Below are 25,770 nucleotides of genomic sequence, written 5' to 3'. Positions count from 1 at the left end.
TAGGGAGATGTATTTACACATGGAGATGTCCAGTGTCCGCAATCTCTTACAGTGTTGGACGAGCATGGATAGAGACCTGTGGGAGCATAAGTTTACTGCTGTCACACACTGATATACAGATAACATCATTTATTTATCACAGTCTAGTTCTAGTTACTCAACTTCAACAATGCTTCACTGTTTCATAGTACTGGCATAGTTTCACATTCTGTCTTTGTGTATGTTGGTGTGTGTCTCACCTATCTGTGGGTGCATTGCAGCAGGACAGGTAGAGGTGCTGCAGCCTGGCGAGGTAAGGGGCGGCACGGGCGATACCCTGGTCACTAATGCGGGGGCAGTGGCTGAATTCCAGGCTGGTAAGGCTGCGGCAGTGGTAGGCCACCGACGCCAAGCTGTCATCACTGATCTCAGGCAGCATGGAGAGAGAGAGGCGCTGGAGGTCTGGATAACAGCACATGCTCACAACAACAAAGGCCCGGTTAACTAGGGTTCTCCATTCAATGGTCATTAACCACTCAATCACTATGGAGTTTTTCCTAACCTGACCAGGAAAAACTATTGGCATTGATAATAACCTAAAACTAGGGCCAATAGTTAATCCTGCCTCATCAGGAAAAACTCCTAGCCTGAACCATAGTCTGTATATATACAGTGGGGCAAATAACGTATTTTGTCAGCCACCAATTGTGCAAGTTCTCACACTTAAAAAGATGAAAGAGGCCTGTAATTTTCATCATAGGTACACTTCAACTATGACAGACAAAATGAGAAAAAAATCCAGAAAATCACATTGTAGGATTTTTCATGAATTTATTTGCACCAGCCCAGTTGCAAAACCACAAGCCCGGGAAGGTAGATGGCGATAGCACCCACACTCAGGTCTGTGAGGTAGATGTAGAAGGTGAAGTCCAGCTCCCTCAAACTGGAGCCCAGCAGCTGACCCAGAGAGAACACAGCCAGGTCCTGAGAGAGAGGGGAGACAAAGGAGCATGAGGGATAATGTCCTAATAAACATTTCATTCTATAAAAGAGAAATCCTGAAAGAGAGAGAACAGCACACACACTGACCCTGATATAGGTGCAGCTCTTGAGGCTGAGGGTCTCCAGCCGTGCCCTGGGCTCCGGGGAAGAGAGCCCTTTCACTATCTCGGCCCCACTGACATGCAGGCACTCAGAGAGATCCAGGGTCCTCAGCTCCGGCAGCACCATCAAGTCAGCCAGGCCTTTATCAGTCACCCTCCAGTCCCCGGACAGAGAGAGGAGCCGGAGGCCCTTCAGGCCCAGGGCCACAGCTAGTACAGCCCGGCTGGTGAGCTCTGTGCAGGCGCTGAGGTCCAGGATCTGAAGGCCAGGCTGGTGCTTACAGATCACCTCCACAGAGTAGTCCGTCAGCTCTCTACAGCCCCTGTCTCCAGGTGGAGACAGGCCCTCCACCAGGGCCACAGAGCGCAGCGACTCTGGGGTGATGCTGGTTCTGCTCAGGTCCAGCCAGCGCACTGTGGAGGCCCCTCCTGCAGCAGCCTGCTGAGGTTCCGTAGGGAGAGCAGGGCAGAGGAGTCAGGCCCCACAGGGTAGCCATGGTACGGGTCAAACTCAAAGGCGATGTGGCATCCAGCCAGGCGATACGGCGTCGTCTGGGAGTGCAGCCTGTTAGCCAGTTAAAGGTGAGGTCTGATAGGTAGCGCAGGTCAGAGAGATCCAGTTTCTTAAGACCTGCTAAAGCTACCTGAACCTAGGAAAAGGAAAAGGACATACTAATTTAAAAACTGGCATGTGTAAAAAACAAAACAAAAAAATTAGAATAATCATCATCATCGTGTCCAACTGCCAGGGTCTGACCTGCTGGCGGTGTTCCTCTCTTGACAGAAAGACTCGAGACATGTCTAGGCCACTGAGGTCCAGCCTGCGCAGGGTTGTCAGGTGGGGTAGCAGGGCCAGGAGGGAAGACTCGGTCACGCTGCTCCCAGGCAGGACCAGGCTCTCCAGCCAAGGGCCAAGGTGAAGCTCTATCTCCTGCAACACAGCCCGGGACATACTGGAGCCATCCAGGTTGCTGGTGTCCAGGCTGCAGCTGGAACGCCTACTGAGGCCCCGGATCAGATTCAGGGAGGAGATAGAGGCTGGGAACTTGAAGGTGAGATTCCTCTGGAAAGTGGAGTCAGAGTTAGGCTTAGCCCACTTGTGAGATTGGTGAAGTTAATCTCACTAAGGAGAATTGTGGAATAGAGTTGTACCTGAAATTGGAGGTCTTGGCTGGCATCATACAAGCTCCTGCAGACCAGAGAGGCTTCCTTTCTGTCTGACGCTTTGAGGAAACTCATAATGTAGGTGATGATCTGGACAGGAAGTTAATCAGGGTTGGACATCAGGTCTTTTACAACAGTTTTATCATAGGATAAATCCATTTGAATGTAATCACTTTTTGACAGCACCCCTTTTGATTTGAATGAAACCTTCCATACATATTTACCCATTGCAGGAGTGCAAGACATTCAAGAGATAAAAGTGTTCAAAGTTTACCCATTTTGCATACCATACCATGAGATATCCATGTCTTCATCACTATAAAAGATAAACAGCTGAGATCGATCATTTAAAAGCTTACAAACAGGATTGTCAAACTATATGTTATCATTTCTGGAAACAAATGTTTAGCAAAATGCAATTTTTGTTGAGCATGTAATGTCAAATATCTAAAATGTGTAAACATATGTTGTAGTTTAGACCCTATTTCACGTCAGGTTTTTGTTTTGTGCCCGCTATCAGTTGAGACACATTCTGTAGCTAGAGGACTGCTGATATCTCCAGGAGTGATAAGTATAATTTTTGTCTTTATCTGCTGTTGTCTAGTACTGTCTTTTTGCTAGCTACTTCTACATCTACTTTAAAGCTGCAATATATAACTAGACATAGAGTAATGTGAGTAATAGATCTGTCATTTTCATTGAAAGCAAATCTAAGAAGCCGTATCTGTTCTATGTACTCTATTTCTATGCTTCCCATTCTTACATTTAGTATTTGCATCTTTTACTTTCAGTTTTGTACACCAGCTTCAAACAGCTGAAATTCCAATATTTTTGCTTATTGAAAATATATTTCACAGTAGTTTAGATTGTACAATGATTCTCTACACTATGCATTGCTTGTTTTGTCACATGAGCTGAAATTAGGCGAACAATTAGAATTTTTGTATATTTAGTCAAAGTTGTGTATTGCTGTTATCTGGCGTTATCTGGCGGAGTTATCTATAATTTCTCTGTACATTTCCGTACATTTCTGTAGCATTTTTTGAACATGGCTCAATGTAAACAGAGATTTATGGATATAAATTGCATATTATTGAAAAAAACATAAATGTACTGTGTAACATGTCCTATTACTGTCATCTGATGAAGATTTTCAAAAGGTTAGTGAATTATTTTTCTTTTAATCCTGCGTTTGTGATTGCATCTTTTGTTTGACAAAATGGCTACATATCTTCTGTGTCTTTGTGGTGGTTTGATATACATATGTGCTATGCTTTCGCCGTAAAACATTTTAGAAATCTGACTCGCTGGGTAGATGAACAAGGTGTTTATCTTTCATTTGAGCTATTGGACTTGTTAATGTGTGGAGGTTAAATATTTCTAAGAATATTTTTGCATTCTGTGTGCCACGGTTTGAGTTGAGTGGGGGGGGGGGGGGCGTGGTTCCCCTAGGGGCACCTGTAGCGTGAACAAGTTAGGGAGAAGTATATCTTTAATTCCATGTATAACACTTGTATTTTCATCAACATTTATGATGAGTATTCCTGTAAATTGATGTGGCTCTCTGCAAATTGACCAGATGTTTTTGAACTACTGAACATAACGCACCCAATGTATACTGAGATCTTTTTATATAAATATGAAATTTACTGAACAAAACATACATATATTGTGTAACATTAAGTCCTATGAGTGTCATCTGATGAAGATCATCAAAGGTTAGTGATTAACCTCTTGAATCTCCCCATCCCGGATCCGGGATCGTGACTAAAGCCTCAGGCTCATTAGCATAATGCAACGTTAGCGATTTCTGAAAATCGCAAATAAAATGAAAATAATGCGCCTGCTCTCAATCTTAGCCTTTTCTTAACAACACTGTCATCTCAGATTTTCAAAATATGCTTTTGAACCATAGCAATTGACTAATTTGTGTAAGAGTATGCTAAGCTAGCTTAGCATTTTGAGTAGCATTTAGCACGCAACATTTTCACAAAAACCAGATAACCAAATAAATAAAATCATTTACCTTTGAAGAGCTTCGGATGTTTTCAATGAGGAGACTCTCAGTTACATACCAAATGCGCAGTTTTTCCTGAAAGCGTCTGTGTGTAGGAGAAATCGTTCCGTTTTGTACATCACATTTGGCTACCGAAACGAACCGAAAATTCAGTCACCTACAACGTCAAACTTTTTCCGAATTAACTCCATAATATCGACCGAAACATGGCAAACGTTGTTTGGAATCAATCCTCAAGGTGTTTTTTCACATATCTCTTCATTGATATATCGTTCGTGGAAGCCTGCATTCTCCTCTGAATTCTGTGGAAAAATACTTGCAGCTGACATTTGCACACCAATTTCGGCGCAGGACACCGGGCGGACACCTGGTAAATGTGGTCTCTTATGGTCAATCTTCCAATGATATGCCTACAAATACGTCACAATGCTGCAGACACCTTGGGTAAACGACAGAAAGGGCAGACTTACTCCTCTCGCATTCACAGCCATATAAGGAGACAATGGAAAACAGAGCCTCAAAAATCCTGCTCATTTCCTGGATGCCGTCTCATCTTGGTTTTGCCTGAAGCTCACGTTCTAGGGCACGCACAGAAAATATCTTTGCAGTTCTGGACACGTCAGAGTGTTTTCTTTCGAAAGCTATCAATTATATGCATAGTCGAGCATCTTTTTGTGACAAAATATCTTGTTTAAAACGGGAACGTTTTTCATCCAAAAATGAAATTGCGCCCCTAGAGTTTCAACAGGTTAATTTTATCACTATTTGTGCTTTTTGTGACTCCTCTCTTTGGCTGAAAAAAATGGCTGTGTTTTTCTGTGGCTTGGCGCTGACCTAACATAATCGTTTGTGGTGCTTTCGCTGTAAAGCCTATTTGAAATCGGACACTTTGGTGGGATTCACAACAAGAGTATATTTAATATGGTATAAGATACTATATATGATATAAGATGTATGCTTGAGGAATTTTAATTATGAGATTTCTGTTGTTTTGAATTTAGCGCCCTGCACTTTCACTGGCTGTTGTCATATCGATCCTGTTAACGGGATTGCAGCCCTAAGAAGTTTTTAAGAAGCAGCGGGTCATGTTTCGCAGGATGCATGTCTCGACCTTTGCCTCTCGCCAATAAAAAGAAAAGATTAAGATGGAAAAAAGAACACAGACACTGTACAGAGGAACTCTGCCGAGAAGGCCAGCATCCCGGAGTTGCCTCTTCACTGTTGACGTTGTGACTGGTGTTTTGCGGGTACTATTTAATGAAGCTGCCAGTTGAGGACTTGTGAGGTGTCTGTTTCTCAAACTAGACGCTAATGTACTTGTCCTCTTGCTCAGATGTGCACTGGGGCCTCCCACTTTCTATTCTGGTTAGGGACAGTTTGTGCTGTTCTGGGAAGGAAGCAGTACACAGTGTTGTACGAGATCTTCAGTTTCTTGTAAATTTCTCACATGGAATTGCCTTCATTTCTCAGAACAATATACACTGACGAGTTTGAGAAGAAAGTTATTTGTTTCTGGTCAAAAGAGCCTGGAACCGAACCTACAAATGCTGATAAATAAATGGCTTTATTCAATGTTTTTTCAATAAATAGTTTAACAACACTAAGCTTTTAAATGATAAACCGTTCATCTTTTCCAGTGATGAAGACATGGATGTCTCATGGTATGGTAGTTTATGCAAAATGGGTCAACTTTGAGCACCTTTATCACTAGTTCAATAATGGACTAAAGGAGCCTAACGTTATTCCTTAGTCAAAGGACCTTACATGTTCTGTTCAAAGACAAAACAGCCAAATACTCCATCTAAATGTGAATAGATTCTCAATTGAGGTATGATTCTAGAAACATACAGTTGTAGTCGGAAGTTTACATACACTTTGGTTGGAGTTATTAAAACTAGTTTTCAACCACTCCACAAATTTCTTGTTAACAAACTATAGTTTTGTCTTTTCCAACAATTGTTTGCAGAGAGATTATTTCACTTACAATTCACTGTATCACAATTCCAGTGGGTCAGAAGTTTACATACAATAAGTATGTTATGGCTTTAGAAGCTTCTGATAGGCCATTTGACATAATTTGAGTCAATTAGAGGTGTACCTCTGGATATATTTCAAGGCCTACCTTCAAACTCAGTGCCTCTTTGCTTGACATCATGGGAATATCAAACGAAATGAAATCAGCCAAGACCTCAGAAGCCCGTTGGGGAGTTGCTGCAATGAGACAAGATCATAACTACGAATTGGGGAGAGAAATGGAAACCAACACTCTACTCCTCTGACGTCAACCTACAGACCAGATTCCCTTTTCTTTCCAAAACACTTGATCATGCGGCCTCTGACCAAGTCTTTTGCTATCTCTCTCAGAACGATCTTCTTGACCCAAATCAGTCAGGCTTCAAGACTGGTCACACAACTGATGTTGATGTGCCACCGAGGCTCTCCTCAATGCCAAAGCTGAATATCTCTTTCTCATCCTCATAGAAAAATCCACTGCCTTCAACACCGTGAACCCCCCTCCCCCAACTGACACCCAGGTACCCACAAAACACCAGTGTCAATGTCAACAGTGAAGAGGCGACACCGGGATGTTGGCCTTCTAGGCAGGGTTGCAAAGAAAAAGCCATATCTCAGACTGGCCAATATTAAGATGGACAAAAGAACACTGGACAGAGGAACTCTGCCTAGAAGCCCAGCATCCCCGAGTCGCCTCTTCACTGTTGACTTTGAGACTGTACAAACAATAGTACGCAAGTATAAACATCATGGGACCACGCAGCCATCATACCGCTCAGGAAGGAGACGCGTTCTGTCTCCTAGAGATGAATGTACTTTCGTGCGAAAAGTGCAAATCAATCCCAGAACAACTGCAAAGGACCTTGTGAAGATGCTGGAATAAACAGGTAAAAAAGTATCTATATCCACAGTAAAAACGAGTCCTATATTGACATAACCTGAAAGGCTGCTCAGCAAGGAAGAAGCCACTGCTCAAAAACCACCATAAAAAAGCCAGACTACAGTTTGCAACTGCACATGGGGAGTTTGAGAAATATCCTCTGGTCTGATGAAACAAAAATAGAACTGCTTGGCCATAATGACCATTGTTATGTTTGGAGGAAAAAGGGGGAGGCTTGCAAGCTGAAGAACACCATCCCAACCGTGAAGCCCTTGGGTGGCAGTATCATGTTGTGGTGATGCTTTGCTGCAGGAGGGACTGGTGCACTTCACAAAATAGATGGCATCATGAGGCTGAAAGTTATATGGATATATTGAAGCCACATCTCAAGACATCAGTCAGGAAGTTAAAGCTTGGTCGCAAATGGGTCTTCCAAATAAACAATGACCCCAAGCATGCTTCCAAAGTTGTGGCAAAATGGCTTAAGGACAACAAAGTCAAGGTATTGTATTGGCCATCACAAAGCCCTGACCTCAATCCTATAGAAAGTTTGTGGGCAGAACTGAACAAGCGTGTGCGAGCAAGGAGGCCAACAAACCTGACTCCGTTACACCAGCTCTGTCATGTGGAATGGGCCAAAATTCACCCAACTTTTTGTGGGGAACTTGTGGAAGGCAACCTGAAACGTTTGACACAAGTTCAACAATTTAAAGGCAATGCTACCAAATACTAATTGAGTGCATGTAAACTTCTGAATGTGATGAAAGAAATAAAAGCTGAAATAAACCCCTCTCTAATATTATTCTGACGTTTCACAGACTTAAAATAAAGTGGTGATCCTAACTGACCTAAGACGGAATTTTTACTAGGATTATATGTCAGGAATTGTGAAAAACTGAGTTTAAATGTAATTGGGTAAGGTGTATGTAAACTTCCGACTCTAAATCCATCAACTTCACAATAAACATGTCAATTTCACAAATGCAAAATACACTGTTATATCCAGTTTTAACAGTTGCAACCAACAGTATTTTTCAGGCACAACGTGTTTGTGGCCTCCATCTTCTGATAAGACACAGGTGTTCAGCAAAGCAGATAGCTAACTATTTTAGCACAGGTAACTCAGTTTTCCCTAAACAAACGCTGAAACATGGAAATATGGCGGTGTGGTGAATCCTAAACCCAAACTTATAAAAAGGTGTGTATTATTTAAACATTTTCGTTTTATTATTATTTCTTGCTAATGTGAAAGATAAGGTTCATATGCTTTCAAAACCATACCGCAAGCTATACATTATAATGTTCAGCCCGAGCGTAGGGTTCTTAACAAAAGTCCCCCATACAGAATATGCCTTTGTCCAACGACTCGTGTAATGTAATGGAACAGAGTCATGGTGAAGGGCTACTTTACCTACTGAATGTTTTGGCATTCAGGTCTAAAAAGTCACTTTCTGACCACTTCTTGCATGGGGAAACATGTATGGAAAGTTAAAAACCTTTTTATCAACATATGCTACATGATAACACATATCGAGTTGTCGAGACACCCAAAGCATTGACAACCACATCATTGAAACTGACTTTTTATTTAACCAGATAGGCCAGTTGAGAACAAGTTCTCATTTACAACTGCGACCTGGCCGAGATAAAGCAAAGCAGTGCGACACAAACACAGTGACACATGGGATAAACAAACATACAGTCAATAACATAATAGAAAAATCTATATACAGTGTGTGCAAATGTAGTAAGATTAGGGATGTAAGGCAATAAACAGGCCATAGTGGCAAAATAATTACAATTTAGCAATTAAACACTGGAGTGATAGATGTGTAGAAGATTAATGTGCAAGTAGAGATACTGGGGTGCAAAGGAGCAAAAAAATAAACAACAATATGGGGATGAGGTAGTTGGGTGAGCTATTTACAGATGGGCTGTGTACGGGTGCAATGATCTGTAAGCTGCTCTGACAGCTGCAGATGCTTAAAGTTAGTGAGGGAGATATAAGACTCCAGCTTCAATGATTTTTGCAATTTGTTCCAGTCATTGGCAGCAGAGAACTGGAAGGAAAGGCTGCCAAAGTATGTGTTGGCTTTGGAGATGACCAGTGAAATATACCTGCTGGAGCGTGTGCTACAGGTGGGTGCTGCTATGGTGACCAGTGAGCTGATATAAGGCGGGCTTTACCTAGCATAGACTTATAGATGACCTGGAGCCAGTGGGTTTGGCGATGAATATGAAGCGAGGGCCAGCCAATGAAAGCATACAGGTCGCAGTGGTGGGTAGTATATGGGGCTTTGGTTACAAAACGGATGGCACTGTGACAGACTACATCTAATTTGCTGAGTGTTGGAGGCTATTTTATAAATTACATCGTCGAAGTCAAGGATCGGTAGGATAGTCCGTTTTGAGGGTATGTTTGGCAACATGAGTGAAGGATGCTTTGTTGCAAAATAGGAAGCCGATTCTAGATGTAATTTTGGATTGGAGATGCTTAATGTGAGTCTGGACCTAGAGTTTACAGTCTAACAAGATACCTAGGTATTTGTAGTTGTCCACATATTCTAAGTCAGAACCATCCAGAGTAGTGACGCTAGACGGGCGGGCAGGTGGGGGCAGCGATCGGTTCAAGACCATGTAATTAGTTTTACTTGTATTTTAGAGCAGTTCGAGGCCACGGAAGGAGTGTTGTATGGTATTGAAGCTCGTCTGGAGGTTTGTTGTCACAGTGTCCAAAGAAGGACCGACATTAACTGAGTTATAAAATTGCAATTTTAGCAATGAAGTAGGTTACTAGCCTATTAGTCTTACCTCGAGGTAACTCAGGCGTTTCCAAGGTTATTTCACTGATCCCAAATCATATCCTTGGATTACACGATTGAGTTTAGTCCTTTATAGCTACAACATCAAGATGACCTCCGTTGATGCATTTCAAATATTGTTTACACTTACATTTACATTTAAGTCATTTAGCAGACGCTCTTATCCAGAGCGACTTACAAATTGGTGAATTCACCTTCTGACATCCAGTGGAACAGCCACTTTACAATAGTGCATCTAAATCATTAAGGGGGGGTGAGAAGGATTACTTATCCTATCCTAGGTATTCCTTGAAGAGGTGGGGTTTCAGGTGTCTCCGGAAGGTGATGACAATAGTCATTAAATTTAGAGCACGAAGATGTCATCACCCTCTTTACTTTGCAATGTACAGCAGATCAAAACGAACCCTCTGATGTCACACTAAAACCGAGGGGCTCTCTGGGTGACGTAGTTGTTCACTGCTTTATTATTTTATTTTCTTTGCAACATTTAAAGACTCACATCAAATATTATCTATTGCATTGACAAGATAGTCAAGTGACCGAAATACATGTCCTCCATAGAGATCCTATTAAACTACTAGAGGGGCTATGTCATAAACCTTCAAAGGTCCAGAATGGTGTGAAAATTGCAACCATAGAAATCCAAACCAGCCAAATATGGGAGGTGCATAAAGATGGCGGCCCCTGTTTGTGGGTGCCTTCAGGACAATGCCTGTTGAGGCATTGCAGGTGGATAGTGGGGAACTGCCATTGAGGATAAGGCGGGACAAACTTGTTTACTGGGTGAGGTTGAAAGGGAGTTCAGAAGGACATCCTGCAGTCATGGCGAAAGGGGGGTAAGCAGAGGGAGTACTGGTGGACAATCAGGCAGAAGGTGGTATAATGGAGTGGACTGGAGGAGAGAGAGATAGGGCCGGCTGTTTCTGAAACCAAATGTAGATGTGGACATGATTGAGGGCAGGAGGCTGAAGAAATTTGGCTTGTCACCGAAAACACTCACAAACTTTTACAGATGCACAATCGAGAGCATCCTGTTGGGCTGTATCACCGCCTGGTACGGCAACTGCTCCGCCCACAACCGTAAGGCTCTCCAGAGGGTAGTGAGGTCTGCACAACGCATCACTGGGGGCAAACTACCTGCCCTCCTGGACACCTACAGCACCCAATGTCACAGGCCAAAAATATCATCAAGGACAACAACCACCCGAGCCACTGCCTGTTCACCCATCTATCATCCAGAAGGCGAGGTCAGTACAGGTGCATCAAAGCTGGGACTGGGAGACAGAAAAACAGCTTTTATCTCAAGACCATCAGACTGTTAAACAGCCATTGAGTGGCTGCTGCCAACATACTGACTCATCTCTAGCCACTTTAATAATGAAAAATTGGATGTAATAAATGTATCATTAGTCGCTTTAAACAATGCCACTTTATATAATGTTTACATACCCTACATTACTCATCTCACATGCATATATTGTATTCTATACCATCTACTGCATCTTGCCTATGCCGCACGGCCATCGCTAATCCATATATTTATATGTACATATTCATTCCTTTACACTTGTGTGTATAAGGAAGTTGTTGTGAAAATGTTAGATTACTTGTTAGATATTACTGCACGGTCAAAACTAGAAGCACCAGCATTTCGCTACACTCACATTAACATCTGCTAACCATGTGTGTGACCAATAAGATTTGAATTGAGAGAATGGGTTGAGGACGAGAGACGGAGTGTGGAGAGATATATCATCTATTTACTCATTTTTAAGAATATATGTAGATGGTTCAAAGGATCCAGTCAGTGGTAGGGTAGGGGCAGGGGTGTATATCCCAGATTTCAATGTTTGAGTATGTAAGCAGTTAACTGATTGTGTCAGTGTATGGGTCGAGTTGATGGCCATGGTGATAGGTTTGAGATGGGTGGAGGAGGTGAAACCACTCAGAGTGGTGATCTGCTATGATTGGGCTGCAGTGTTAAGTAGTGTGAAGATAGGCAGGTCGGATAGGGGAGACTTGTTTGTGGAGATGATGGCGTTGTTAATGGGATTGGAGAGGATGGGAGTGGTGGTAAGATTTTGCAGGATTCTACAGCTTGCTGTGCGGTAGCAGAGAAAACAGTCTATAACTTGGGTGACTGGAGTTTCTGACAGCGTCAAGTCTAGGACTAAAAGGTTCCTCAACAGCTTCTACCCCCAAGCCATAATACTGCTGAACAGTTCATAAAATCGACACCCGACAATTTACATTTACCCCTCCCTTTTGTACACTTCTGCAACTCGCTGTTAATTATTTATGCACAGTCACTTCACCCCCACCTACATGTACAAATGACCTCAACTAACCTGTACCCCCAAACACTGACTCAGTACCGGTGCCCCCTGTATATAGCCTCGTTATTCTTATTGTGTTATTTTTTATTATTACTTTTTATTTTAAATATTTTCTTAACACTTCTTGAACTGCACTGTTGGTTAAGGGCTTGTAAGTAAGCATTTCACGTTAAAGTCTACACTTGTTGTATTTGGCGCATGTGACAAAGTTTGATTTGATATTGATTTGATTGTGTGAAAGGGTTAGAGACGAGGTTGGGGTTTGGGTGGTGTAGTGGGGGTTGGGAAGTGGTGTCTGAGGCTCTTTCACATTCTTAGAGGAACAGGACTAATGAAGTAAATTTAATCTATAGTCGTGCACAAAAGTTGATAATGACACAAATATTAATTTTCACAAAGTCTGCTGCCTCAGTATGTATGATGGCAATTTGCATATACTCCAGAATGTTATGAAGAGTGATCAGATGAATTGCAATTAATTGCAAAGTTCCTCTTTGCCATGCAAATGAACTGAATCCCCCAAAAAACATTTCCACTGCATTTCAGCCCTGCCACAAAAGGACCAGCTGACATCATGTCAGTGATTCTCTCGTTAACACAGGTGTGAGTGTTGACGAGGACAAGATTGGAGATCACTCTGTCATACTAATTGAGTTTGATTAACAGACTGGAAGCTTCAAAAGGAGGGTGGTGCTTAGAATCATTGTTCTTCCTCTGTCAATCATAGTTATCTGCAAGGAAACACGTGCCGTCATCATTGCTTTGCACAAAAAGGGCTTCACAGGCAAGGATATTGCTGCCAGTAAGATTGCACCTAAATCAACCATTTATCGGATCATCAAGAATTTCAAGGAGAGCGGTTCAATTGTTGTGAAGAAGGCTTCAGGGTGCCCAAGAAAGTCCAGCAAGCGCCAGGACAGTCTCCTAAAGTTGATTCAGCTGCGGGATCGGGGCACCACCAGTATAGAGCATGCTCAGGAATGGCAGCAGGCAGGTGTGAGTGCATCTGCACACACAGGGAGGTGAAGACTATTGGAGGATGGCCTGGTGTCAAGAAGGGCAGCAAAGAAGCCACTTCTCTCCAAGAAAAACATCAGGGACAGACTGATATTCTGCAAAAGGTACAGGGATTGGACTGCTGAGGATGGGGGTAAAGTCATTTTCTCTGATGAATCCCCTTTCAGATTGTTTGGGGCATACGGAAAAAAGCTTGTCCGGAGAAGACAAGGTGAGCGCTATAATCAGTCCGGTGTCATGCCAACAGTAAAGCATCCTGAGACCATTCATGTGCGGGGTTGCTTCTCAGCCAAGGGAGTGGGCTCACTCACAATTTTGCCTAAGAACACAGCCATGAAAAAGAATGGTACCAACACATCCTCCGAGAGCTACTTCTCCCAACCATCCAGGAACAGTTTGGTGACGAATAATGCCTTTTCCAGCAAAAGTGATAACTCAGTGGCTCGGGGAACAAAACATCGATATTTTGGGTCCATGGCCAGGAAACTCCCCAGACCTTAATCCCATTGAGAACTTGTGGTCAATCCTCAAGAGGCGGGTGGACAAACAAAAACTCACAAATTCTGACAATCTCCAAGCATTGATTATGCAAGAATGGGCTGCTATAAGTCAGGATGTGGCCCAGAAGTTAATTGACACCAGGGCGGATTGCAGAGGTCTTGAAAAAGAAGAGTCAACACTGCAAATATTGACTCTTTGCATCAACTTTATGTCATTGTCAATAAAAGCCTTTGACACTTATGAAATGCTTGTAATTATAATTTAGTATTCCATAGTAACATCTGACAAAAATATCTAAAGACACTGAAGCAGCAAACTTTGTGGAAATTAATATTTGTTTCATTCTCAACTTTTTGCCACGACTGTAGGTAGGCCATGACTGGCCTCACACTCCAGTACAGTAGGTGGCGGTGTATGCACATTAAAAGTAGGAGGCGATCCACCAACCCAATCCCAAAGAAGGAGCCCCCCCATGCATTTACCACAAATTCCTCATTTTGCTGTATTGTACATTGCTCTGTTACTCTTGTTTGCATATTCATTAGCACAGTATGCCAATAGCTAGGTTTCCATCCAACTGGCGACAGATTTTCTCGCGAATATTCTAAAATCCATATACAAACAATATGCCTACTTTCCCAGCAGATATTCCAGCATGACAATGCCACCAGCCATATTGCTCGTTCTGTGCGTGATTTCCTGTAAGACAGAAATGTCAGTGTTCTGCCATGGCCAGCTAAGAGCCCAGATCTCAATCCCATTGAGCACGTCTGGGACCTGTTGATTCGGAGGGTTAGAGCCAGAGCCATTCCCCCCAGTAATGTCCAGGAACTTGCAGGTGCCTTGGTGGAAGAGTGGGGTAATATCTCACAGGAAGAACGGGCAAATCTCGTGCAGTCCATGATGAGGAGATGCACTGCAGTACTTACTGTAGCTGGTGGCAACACCAGATACTGACTGTTAGTTTTGATTTTGACCCCCCCCCTGTTAGTCACATGTCTGTGGAACTTATTCAGTTTATGTCCCAGTTGTTGAATCTTATGTTCATACAAATATTTACACATGTTAAGTTTGCTGAAAATAAACGCAGTTGACAGTGAGAGGATGTCTTATATTATTATATTTTTTAAATCATATCAAGTGTTTCCACCAACATTTCTCTCATTATTTTTTACCAATACAAAAAGATCCCACCCTTTCCAGCATATTTTTATTTTAAACATTTGGAAAGCTAGCATCCACAATTCCCCGACCTCAACCAAATTGAGATGGTTTGGGATGAGTCAGACCGCAGAGTGAAGGAAAACCAGCCAACAAGTGCTCAGCATATGTGGGAACTCCGTCAAGACGGTTGGAAAAAACATTCCAGGTGAAGCTGGTTGAGAGAATGCCAAGTGTGCAAAGCTGTCAAGGCAAAGGGTGGCTATTTGAAGAATCTCAAATATATTTGGTTACTATATGATTCCACGTGTTATTTCATAGGTTTGATGTCTTCACTATTATTCTACAATGTAGAAATTAGTAAACAATCCAAAGTGTTAATCCCTCGAAGCCGGTGTTCTGAGGATATATTGGCACGGTTTGTCAGCCCTCAACTTTATCTCGGGCCTAACAACACCGTGCCAATATATCCTCCAAACGCCGGCTTCTCGGGCATTATCACTTAAACAAAATCAACTCCTGCGCAACTGTGAGGCAAAACAGACGCGGTTGGCTTAAATTGTTGACAATGTAAACTATATGGTCTCCAATGTTTATTGAAATCATAAATATCTTTGCACAATGAGCATTTGATAACTGTTGTTGGTTAGCTAGGTAGTGAATTTGAGCCATATTAGCATTGACATGAAATCAGCCAAAACAAGACATCAAGAACAAGATGAAACAGGTCACTCGCCATACCCCACATGGCAGTTTGTCATTGTTGGTAGCTACCTGGCGATCCAGAATCACAACAACTCATGGACTTCTGCCCCATTGAAGCGTGAACATCGTTAGCTAACCCATCTATTAAAAGCAGGTGTATCACAAAAGTTTTTTTCTCAGCATCTGTTGCATGACAACTTTTGTCACCTACACTATATACACAAAGAAGGTAATCAACAACCAACATAACAATATTCACATACAAGCTACACATTGTCTGGCAGTTTCGGTAGCTGGTTTATAGACCCTATGTATTCCATTGGTGAATTTAGGATCTATACAATTATGTTACACCTTGCATTGCTTCCTGAAAAACTACATTCAGGGGTTTAAGTATTTTCCTATTTACAAAATTTTGAAAACAGCATTTGGTTAAACAGTATGATTAAAAAGTATATCCAACAGATAAGAAAACCTCTTAACTTAAAAACATGTACTGTTCATGTATAAATTGTGGACATGAGTCGTCTTCTGATCTGTCAAGTTAGTATTTTTTTTAATAAACAGTCATTTTAAACATACGTATTATTTTAAACATACCCATCAGTGTCAAAAGCTGTTGTAACTGTCATTTGTTATATAGCTGCCGACTAAACTGTCATAGGTATAGCTGCCGACTAAAAGTAAATCTTTGATTGTCTGGCATGGTGAACTCATGATTGACAGTTTACCAGTCTTGATTAAATTATTAGCTGCACTTCTACCTTTCTGCATACAAAACAATATGTACATTGACAAGCTGACTGTTATAAAAATTGTAAAAATTGTGAAAAATGAAAAATATATACATCATTGACCCATTCACCCCAGAAACACTATCAAGGGCCATGATAAATAAGGCAATAATAACATTCCATTGAACAAAACTATAAATAACTGGTCATCTTTACAAAACGTAAACATTTCAAAATCTTTCCTCAGATTCCAACATTTTTATAGTATTTCCCATTCACACCCCCCGCTCACTGAATGAATACATTTAAAAAAAGGAATAAAATGAACAAAAAATAGGGTTTAGAAGGCATTTGTTTTTCCCGAAAACAGACAGAACAGAAGACTTGGAGAGGACCTCCCCCACACACACAGCTGTACCCTGGGTGACCACCTTGTCATACCCCTGATGAGATGATGTCTGTGTCAATTATTGCTGATTGGTACATTTACCTCTGGGATTGTAAACACAAACATATACTGCAATATCAAAGACATCAGTTTAAGCACCCGTTTCTCCATCCCTGTGGAATTAGGTCACCTAGGCCCTATACACTGAGTATACACAACAACATTAAGAACACCTGCTCTTTGCATTACATAAACTGACCAGGTGAATCCAGGTGAAAGCTATGATCCCTTATTAAATCCACTTCAATCAGTGTAGATGAAGAGGAGGCAACAGGTTAAAGGATTTTTAAGCCTTGAGACAATTGAGAAATGGATTGTGTATGTGTGCCTTTCAGATTGTGAATCGGCAAGTCAACATATTTAAGTGCCTTTGAACGGGATATGGTAGTAGGTGCTGAGCGCACCGGTTTGTGTCAAGAACTGCACAACACTGGGTTTCACACAACAGTTTCCTGTGTGTATCAAGAATCGTCCACCACCCAAAAGACATCCAGCCAACTTGACACAACTGTGGGAAGCATTGGAGTCAACAGTGGCCAGTATCCCTGTGGAATGCTTTCGACACCTTGTAGAGTCCATGCCATGAGAAATTGAGTCTGTTCTGAGGGTGAAAGGGGGCGGTTCAACTCAATATTAGGAAGGTGTTCCAAATTTGGTAAACTCAGTGTACTGAGTATCAAAGGGTTAGCTAAAAGAAGAGTCTATGGGTATAAAGGAACAGAAACAGTCTGACTCCTGAGACATAATTGGATGATCTTTAGGAACCATGGCTCTTCTCTCTCTGGTCTCCCTCTCTGCAGTAGAGTACAGAGGGACAAAAAAGTGCATCCCTTTCTCCACATGAAGACAGCTTTTAAAGCTTTTGGAGACAACTCATTCCTTTCTCTTTTCTTTCTTCTTCCCACCCTCTCCTGCAACTTCTCCCTCCACTTGGCCCTGCTCCTTGGAGAGTGTCTCATCTCCGTGACAATGGGAGACGGGGCAGAGCAGCGTGGAGCTGTCTAAGGTTGGTGACGTGGCGTCAGCCTTGCGCTCTGGGTCCAGACTGGAGACTGGAGAGACTGGGGACAAGGGAGGCAGGGAGGAGGACATGGAGGGCTGTGGGGAAACTGGGAGGTTAGCTCATTCAGAGCATACAAGTGTGTGTGTAGATAATGTGGGTGTTTTAATTATTATTATTTTTTTTACAGCAAATGCCATACCTGTAGAGAAACGCTGGATTTGTTGATCTTCTCCTTAATCTTGGCCAGGGTCCCTTTGAGGCCTGTTTTCTGATGCGCCACATCCAGAGCAGCTTTGAATAGCTTGGGCGTGACCGTTCGAGGAGGGATCACCTGGGCCGGCTCCTTCGGAGGCTTCTTATCTTTCGTGAGCATCTTCCTGATTCCGGAAACAACAAACAATCACAAATTCTTATACACGAAAAATGGTGAACTGAATAGTAGTCTTTATTCCCGTCTAACCTGGCCTTCTTGCGGAGCAGCTTCTGGGACTCGGGGTAATGCACTAGAATCTCATTGAGGTCCTTCTTGTCCAGGATGAACAGGTTGGCGAAGCCATGAGCCACCACGTTTGCTGTTCTCCTGTTCCCTCCACCAACTGCCAGCAAGCTTTCAACCCAAAGAGAAGAAATCCAACTAGAAAAAGTACATTTCCGGAAGAAAATATGTGTGCTTGCTTCAGTGAAACAAAGAGCATACGTCAGACCTGACATCATGCTCACCTGATTTCCCCAAACACGGACCCCGCCCTCAGTGTGACAAACACAGTCTTCCCGTCTGGCCCGCCCACCACCTGCACCTCTCCGGCTTTGATGATGTACATTTCCCGCCCAACTTCACCCTGAAACACAGAGCGACAGTCAGACATCTCCTGCTCTTAACAGTTTACCTTACACAAAGATGACGCAGAGTGCATACTAACTACACATTAAATACATTCAAATAGAGAAGCACGCTCGCGCACGCGGACACAAACAAGCTAGATAGGCGGCTTTAACCTTTACCTTTTTGCAGACATAGTCCCCTGGGAGGTAAACAACAGACCTCAGTCTCTTCAGCATGTCAAAGATCATCTGTCTATCGCAACCCTGAGAGGGAGAAGTAGGGCTGAGTGAGAACTACAGAGAGATAGAGCTCGTCAAATCTTCTGTGTTCTGAGACAGCCTGAAGAGGCCCTAAGACTTACGCACCTGGAAGAGAGACACTTTACTGACAATGTCATAGTTGACATCCACAGCGATGTCCAGCCTCATCTTGTCTGGGAGCTGAACCAGAAGCTCCTGTTCATCTGTATAGAGACAGACACAAATAGAGAGTAAACACAACACAACACAAGGCAATGCAGCACAATGCAACAAAACAACACAGCACAAAGTGACATGTGCCTACCCAGCATGCCCTGGGACTGCCAGGTGTAGTTGTACCAGGTTTTAACCCGGTTCTGCACGTCTTTAGGGATACGGTAGGAGGCCATGTATTTGACAGTGTTGTCCATGCATGCTCTGTAGTACGTCTGTCCTGCTGTGGCTGCACCAACCACATCTCTCATCTGAAAGAAACGGTCATTGGCCAATCAGGAGTTGACACTAATCACAACAGCCAACACTATAATTAGCTTATAATAGAACAGATGTTCAGTTAATGATTCAGAGCTAGATAACAAGTAGTAGTTTTATCAATCAACAAATCTAGATATTTCATCCTTAAACACATGATCATATTTTACATTATACAAAGCTATTGGTAATGTGGTAACCAACCTGTCCAATCATGATGGAAAAGGCAAACACTCCAACAAAGTAGTTTATGAGCTGAAAGATGATTTCAAAGAGCGTTGTGGGGTCCGGCAGTCCACCAATGGTGATTAGGGTCTTCACAGCAAAGTAGTAGCAGCGGATGTAACTGAAAAACATGATTGCAGGGACAATTCAATGATAGTGTGAAGGTATGATTATGATGAATACAAGTTTATTGAAGGTGAATCCTCACACCTGTTGCCCTGTCCGTCATAGACCCACTGCGTGGAGCCCAGACCTTCATACGCAGAGCCCCAGTAGTACAGACAGGCATTACAGTGCAGGCAGTACAGCAGGTAGGTGGTGGTCCGGATCACTCTGATCAAACCAGACAGAAGGAGAGAGAGAGTGGCTTTTGCATACTGAGCTGCCCCTCATGTCCCTAAGAAAGACCAGGGCCTGAGTATCAGAACAGGAGTGCCTATCTAGGATCAGGTCCCCCTGCCCATATAATCCTATTCATTATGACCTGAGCATGATGATGCAGATAAAATACTGTGCTAAAAATTTAACAAGTTGATTGTGCTCACCTGTAAACGTAGGCTTTGGTAAGGATGCCCTCAAGACGGTCGTTGAACTCAAAGAAAGACATTATCTGGAGAATGCAGGAAAGATTACATTTTAATTGCTGTCTGACTAACAGTCTGAATAACATGATGGTATGTTTCACAGTAGCCATCAATTGTCAGATTAACAAATCACCCTTATTAGTGAACTTATTTCATTTCAAACTTTCTAGTATAGGCTACTTATTGTAATGAACGATATCGGCAAAATGCCTGCGATAAGTGATCAGTGCAGATAATTTTTGGTTAATCTCAGCTCTACATCACAGTCAACCCAGGTAGACCACACAGGTGGCAGGTAAGCTTTACCTTTAGTAGTCGTGGGAAGCGGAGGAGTGGGTTGATCCCAGTTTTAAAATAGAACAACTCCAGTGGAACAAGACTGATGACATCCATCTGTAACGCAGAGAAACAGTCAGAGACATGGTCTGTAAATAAACTGACATCATCACATGGCTAAAAAACATGATCTTTCTCAAAGCTATTCAGTAGTAAGTATATAGCCTTGCACAAGCCGGAAAGGTAGGCCCTGTTTCTGTAGCGCGAGGCAGCTTCATGTACAAGTACACACCCTGGGCAGGACGCTATCACAGGGCCTTACCCCAAAACTATCTCCTTAATGCTGAGTGCCAAGCGGAGACTCATCAGATCCCATATTTACAGTCTTTGGTATGACTCAGCCAGTGATTGAACTCACAACCTTCCAATCTCAGGGCATACATTCTAACTCGAAGGCCACAGAGTAGTCATTCAGTAGTGAACACTGCAAAATCATTTTCAAGTGAAACCTTACCTTGAACCGGAAGGTTTTCATGTAATTCACTCTCATGTCCTTTTTGTCAAACTGCAATGAGAACAAACAAAAAACACATACATCAATGATTTTGACACATGTATTTCTGTGTGTGTATCTGGAAAATCTATTTGAGATGTAACCCCTCATCTGGCAACATAGTCTCATTAGAATGCCAAAATAGGGACATTTCACAATTATAGTCTCAATCTCACCACTATGTCTCCACTGCGGACAAACTGCAGGCGGGGCTGGAAGACCAGGATGTCCAGGATGTAGATGAGGTCACACAGATAGTCAGTGAGTAGCCACAGGTAGATGTTACTGGGGGTCTGGTAGGGGAAGGCCCAGCGCACCGGGATAAGCCACATGTTCCAGTTCCATGCCAAGGTGACGAAAAACAGCCACAGCACATAGACCAGATCTAGAGAGAGAGATGCATCATCCCCATAAAGCAAAAGAAAGAGCAGGTATGACAAAGATCAACCAATTAGGTCACTAACGTAGCCAAACTAACGTTCAGATCAAAGCAGGAGGTTGTGACTAGTTACCACAGCCTGCCTATTTCTACAATTTCTCTTCTTAAAATTTGATTTAAAAAAACCTAACCTTAACCACACTGCTAACCTTGTCTATTCTTAACCTTAAATTAAAACCAAAAAGCAAATGTCTGTTTTCAGGAATTTTTACAATGTAGCCAATTTTGACTGTGGGTGTGGTAACTAGTGACAACCATAAGGAGATGACAAAATTGGAGTAGTAAAAGTAATAGAGAAGGAGAAGGGATTAATACAAGAATAGGAGGAGGAAAGCAGGAGGAAGAGAGGAGGGTTAAAGGAGGAGGAGATAGTGAATGCTAGGAGGAGGGGGAGCTCACTGGTGAAGGGGTCGATGCTAGCGGGGAAGCGGTAGTGCAGCAGAGCTCTGATCCAGCGAGGAGGCATCACCTTGCAGCATAATGTAGGCTTGGGTTGCTGCTCCTCTATCTCCTCCTCCTTCGGCTCCTCTGGAGGCGCAGGAGGTGGTGTTGGAGCTCTCGCAGGGGCTGCAGGTGAAAGAGCAGAGGAGAGTCATGGGTCAGAGGTGAAAGGTCGGGTTAAAGAGGTCGTTGGCCACAGCTGTGCTGATGCAGCTCACCTGTATGTGAGCGGACGGTCTGAGTTTTGATATGTTTGGCTTTGCGTTTGCACCTGGCAATAAAAGGTACTGTAACCCTTCACTTGAAAAAGAAAAAGGAGAGCCTCACACTCTAGGAGCTCAGATGCAATAATTTTATAACCAAAACTTCGACAGCCAAGCTGTTTTCAGTGTACATTGACAAACATTGCGGGTCACTAGTTTATATATACTGAACAAAAATATAAACGCAACATGTAAAGTGTTAGTCCCATGTTTCATGAGCTGAAATAAAATATGTTCCATACACACAAAAAGCTTATTTCTATCAAATTTTGGGCACAAATTTGTTGACATCCCTGTTAGTGAGCATTTCTCCTTTGCCATGATAATCCATCCACTTGACAGGTGTGGCATATCAAGAAGCTGATTAAACAGCATGATCATTACACAGGTACACCTTGTGGTGGGGACAATAAAAGACAGTTTTGTCACAACACAATGCCACAGATGTCTCAAGTTAAGGGAACGTGCAATTGGCATGCTGACTGCAGGAATGTCCACTAGAGTTGTTGCCAGATAATTTTATGTTAATTTATCTACCATAAGCCGCCTCCAATGTCGTTTTAGAGAGTTTGACCATACGGCCAACCAGTCTCACAACCGCAGATCACGCGCAGCCACGCCAGCCCAGGACCTTCACATCCGGCTTCTTCACCTGCAAGATTGTCTGTGACCAGCCACACGGATAGCTGATGAAACTGATGAGTATTTCTGTCTGTAATAAAGCCCTTTTGTGGAGAAAAACAAATTCTGATTGGCTGGGCCTGGCTCCCCAGTGGGTGGGCCTATGCCCTCCGGGCCCACCCATGGCTGCACCCCTTCTCAGTCATGTGAAATCCATAGATTAGGGCCTAAATAATTTATTTGACTTATTTCCTTATGTGAACTGTAACTCATTCAAATTGTTGTATGTTGTTTATATTTTTGTTCAGTATAGTTTGAAAGGAACACACACAGGTGTCTGTAATCATGGCTGGCTGTTGCTTGATTTTATTGGTTGATTTAGAAATATAAATAGAACATATAAAAAAGCATGAATGGTTAACATAAGATTATAGATACCATTTGGCTACATAGGCCTACAAACATTATTTACAATGGATAGCAAAAACACAATCACAAGAATGGCTTCAGATCAAAGTCTACGCCGAGACCGAAGGGAGCAAGGGTCTTTAAATTAAAGATCCAGGCGGCCTCTCGTTTTAACAATAAATTGTCAAGGTCACCCCCTCTTCTAGGAAGGGTGACGTATTAGATGCCAAAATAGCGAAGGGACAAAATATTGAGTGGTTAGCTTCCTGGGTACTTCAAGTTCTTGCACCTAACTGTAACCCTTCACAACAGGTGTCTTTCTTAGTCATGGAACGAATGAGGTTGCTTCGTAATTCAAGACAACTGATACACAAGGGACTGAATTGTATCTACTGTGTTGCATTCTAACAGTGTGCAGATTACTGCTGCCTGTCAGGTTTTTAAGAACATTTAACTACAAGTATTGGGAGTATTAGTATTTCTTCTTTTTTTTGTTCCCTTGTTGCTAGCACTGTCAAAATCAGGCCCATTGTCTGTAAGCCATGTGTGTTTGTAACTGTATTTGTGGCATATGTACATTGGACATTGAGCACATAACAGTTACACTCAGGTCTGGTCATGTGTTACTCACAGGCAGTTGGACTGTCATCATCAGAGTGATCTGGGTCTATGAGTTTCTCTTTGGCCCTTTCTGTCCTCTCCTTAAACATCTTGACCAGCTCCTGTAGGCGCTCGTTCACCACGTAGCTGGCCTGGCTAGCGGAAGACGCAGGGCGCTCCTTTAGCCTTCAAACACAAAACATCCATAGGTAATTAACACACACACACACACACCAAACAGTTTCCCTGAAACCACACATCAATGTTATTTTGAAGTGAATATAACAACACTTGTGTTGATGTGAATAAAAGCACAGTGAAAATGTCTCCCGTACACACATTTTTATCTCTGCACCTTTATTGTGCCTGAATTTCAGTCAATATGACCTTTCTCAAGACATTCACTGATAGTATGAGAAAGGCTATTCTGACCACATTGTCGATACCCAACGACTAACACATTTTGTGCAGTAGACATATGTAGCTAGCTAACAGTTGTGATGTGGAGGTATCCATATTCACCCATCGTCTCCACTGAGGATGCTGGACTGGCTAGGCCATGCCCTCACTGCGATCTCCATCTCCTCTTCATCCTCCTCACTCTGAGAGTACACCTTCTTTCTGTGGAGGGGAGGCAGGGAATAAAACTGTAGCAGTGCCTGATACACAGACAGATGGAAAAACTAAGGCTGCTATCATTTGGACCCTGCTCTGTTATTAGAGTGCTCCCTGCAGTCTTGGCCTTACCACGGGGCATTACAGTTTACACAGGAAGAGAATGGCAGTATAGGGAATACAGTATGTGGAACATGGTGAAATTATGTTGTCTGAACATTCAACACAAATCTCATGTACACTGAATGAGGCCCTGAACAATCTTGAGCATCAGCTTTTTCAAGCAGTATACATTTTTACAGAGAACCACACAGGTTAGAAAGGGGTGAAGGAGTGAGGATGCAGTAAGGGTGATGTAACAATGTACGCTGAGAGTCGGGAAGCAAGTTCAGGGAATGAATGCATTTCATTAATAAATGAACAAAACAAGAAACACAAACAGCACACAGACATGAAACAGAAACAATGATGACTGGGGAAGAAACCAAAGGGAGTGACATATAAAGGACAGGTAATCAAGGAAGTGATGGAGTCCAGGTGAGTGTCATTATGCGCGTAAACGCTGGTGACAGGTGTGCGCCGTGACGAGCAGCCTGGTCACATAGAGGCCAGAGAGGGAGCACACTTGACAGGTGAATTTCTGATGATGGGATGAATGTTGATGGTTGGATGGATCCTTGATGTGACAATGATTACACATCTTACATATTGGTCCAGATATTCTTGGGTTTCTTCTCACTAGGTCAGTCCATGGTTCCATCAACAGGGGCAGGGAAGTATGTGTGTGTGTGTGAGAAACAGAATGAGATGGGAGAGGTAGAGAATCACAATGACAACAACAATCACTAACAGCATTCATACAATTAGTCACAGACTGAACACACAACCAGATGACATTTATTGCACTTACTATTGACATGACTCGCAGCAGTATCAGACTACAGAACAGACACATAACAACAGAAAACAGCACAAGATAGAACAGCACAGCAACACAACACAATAAAACAGAGCAGAACAAAAGACTACAAACATAGATGAACATGCTATTGAGAGACAGACAGATGGACAAGTAAAGGGACACTAAACACTGTCTAAAGAGGTTGGGGTGTGGGGGGGGGGGGCTTTCAATCAACAAAATAAAATAGAAATACAGTCTATAAACTAAGATGCACTGTATTTTGTAGACGTTCTCCATTCTTACTCTTTTTCAGCAACTTTACTGTTGACCAAAGCAATATAGAAGGAAAAAAGAAAACACCAATTTAGAGGATATCAGAGGTTGGGAAAGAAATTTGGACAATATCT

General features: G+C 42.6%; 1 protein-coding gene and 1 pseudogene across 1 annotated transcript in view; both read right to left on the bottom strand.

The window, feature by feature from the left end:
- Nucleotides 1–810: 810 nt before the first annotated feature.
- Nucleotides 811–2,348, bottom strand: LOC135508790 (F-box/LRR-repeat protein 14-like; annotated as a pseudogene).
- Nucleotides 2,349–15,552: 13,204 nt separating this feature from the next.
- Nucleotides 15,553–25,770, bottom strand: part of LOC135508789 (cyclic nucleotide-gated cation channel beta-1-like) — a 66,680-nt gene continuing 56,462 nt past the window's right edge. The window contains exons 20-36 of the mRNA XM_064929008.1: nucleotides 25,168–25,200; nucleotides 24,370–24,468; nucleotides 23,879–24,033; nucleotides 21,914–22,081; nucleotides 21,252–21,460; nucleotides 21,037–21,087; nucleotides 20,553–20,639; nucleotides 20,208–20,272; nucleotides 19,873–19,995; nucleotides 19,642–19,783; nucleotides 19,271–19,430; nucleotides 19,072–19,169; nucleotides 18,886–18,969; nucleotides 18,604–18,722; nucleotides 18,344–18,490; nucleotides 18,083–18,260; nucleotides 15,553–17,978 (exon numbers count right to left, since the gene is read on the bottom strand). Coding sequence (XP_064785080.1) covers nucleotides 17,754–17,978; nucleotides 18,083–18,260; nucleotides 18,344–18,490; nucleotides 18,604–18,722; nucleotides 18,886–18,969; nucleotides 19,072–19,169; nucleotides 19,271–19,430; nucleotides 19,642–19,783; nucleotides 19,873–19,995; nucleotides 20,208–20,272; nucleotides 20,553–20,639; nucleotides 21,037–21,087; nucleotides 21,252–21,460; nucleotides 21,914–22,081; nucleotides 23,879–24,033; nucleotides 24,370–24,468; nucleotides 25,168–25,200 — 2,143 coding nt within the window. The 3' untranslated portion in view covers nucleotides 15,553–17,753. The remainder of the gene's footprint in view (nucleotides 17,979–18,082; nucleotides 18,261–18,343; nucleotides 18,491–18,603; nucleotides 18,723–18,885; nucleotides 18,970–19,071; nucleotides 19,170–19,270; nucleotides 19,431–19,641; nucleotides 19,784–19,872; nucleotides 19,996–20,207; nucleotides 20,273–20,552; nucleotides 20,640–21,036; nucleotides 21,088–21,251; nucleotides 21,461–21,913; nucleotides 22,082–23,878; nucleotides 24,034–24,369; nucleotides 24,469–25,167; nucleotides 25,201–25,770) is intronic.

Source organism: Oncorhynchus masou, chromosome 22 (assembly GCF_036934945.1).
Source record: "Oncorhynchus masou masou isolate Uvic2021 chromosome 22, UVic_Omas_1.1, whole genome shotgun sequence".
Taxonomy (NCBI): domain Eukaryota; kingdom Metazoa; phylum Chordata; class Actinopteri; order Salmoniformes; family Salmonidae; genus Oncorhynchus; species Oncorhynchus masou.
Note: the sequence above shows the minus strand (reverse complement) of the source record. Positions and strands in the feature narration are given on the sequence as shown.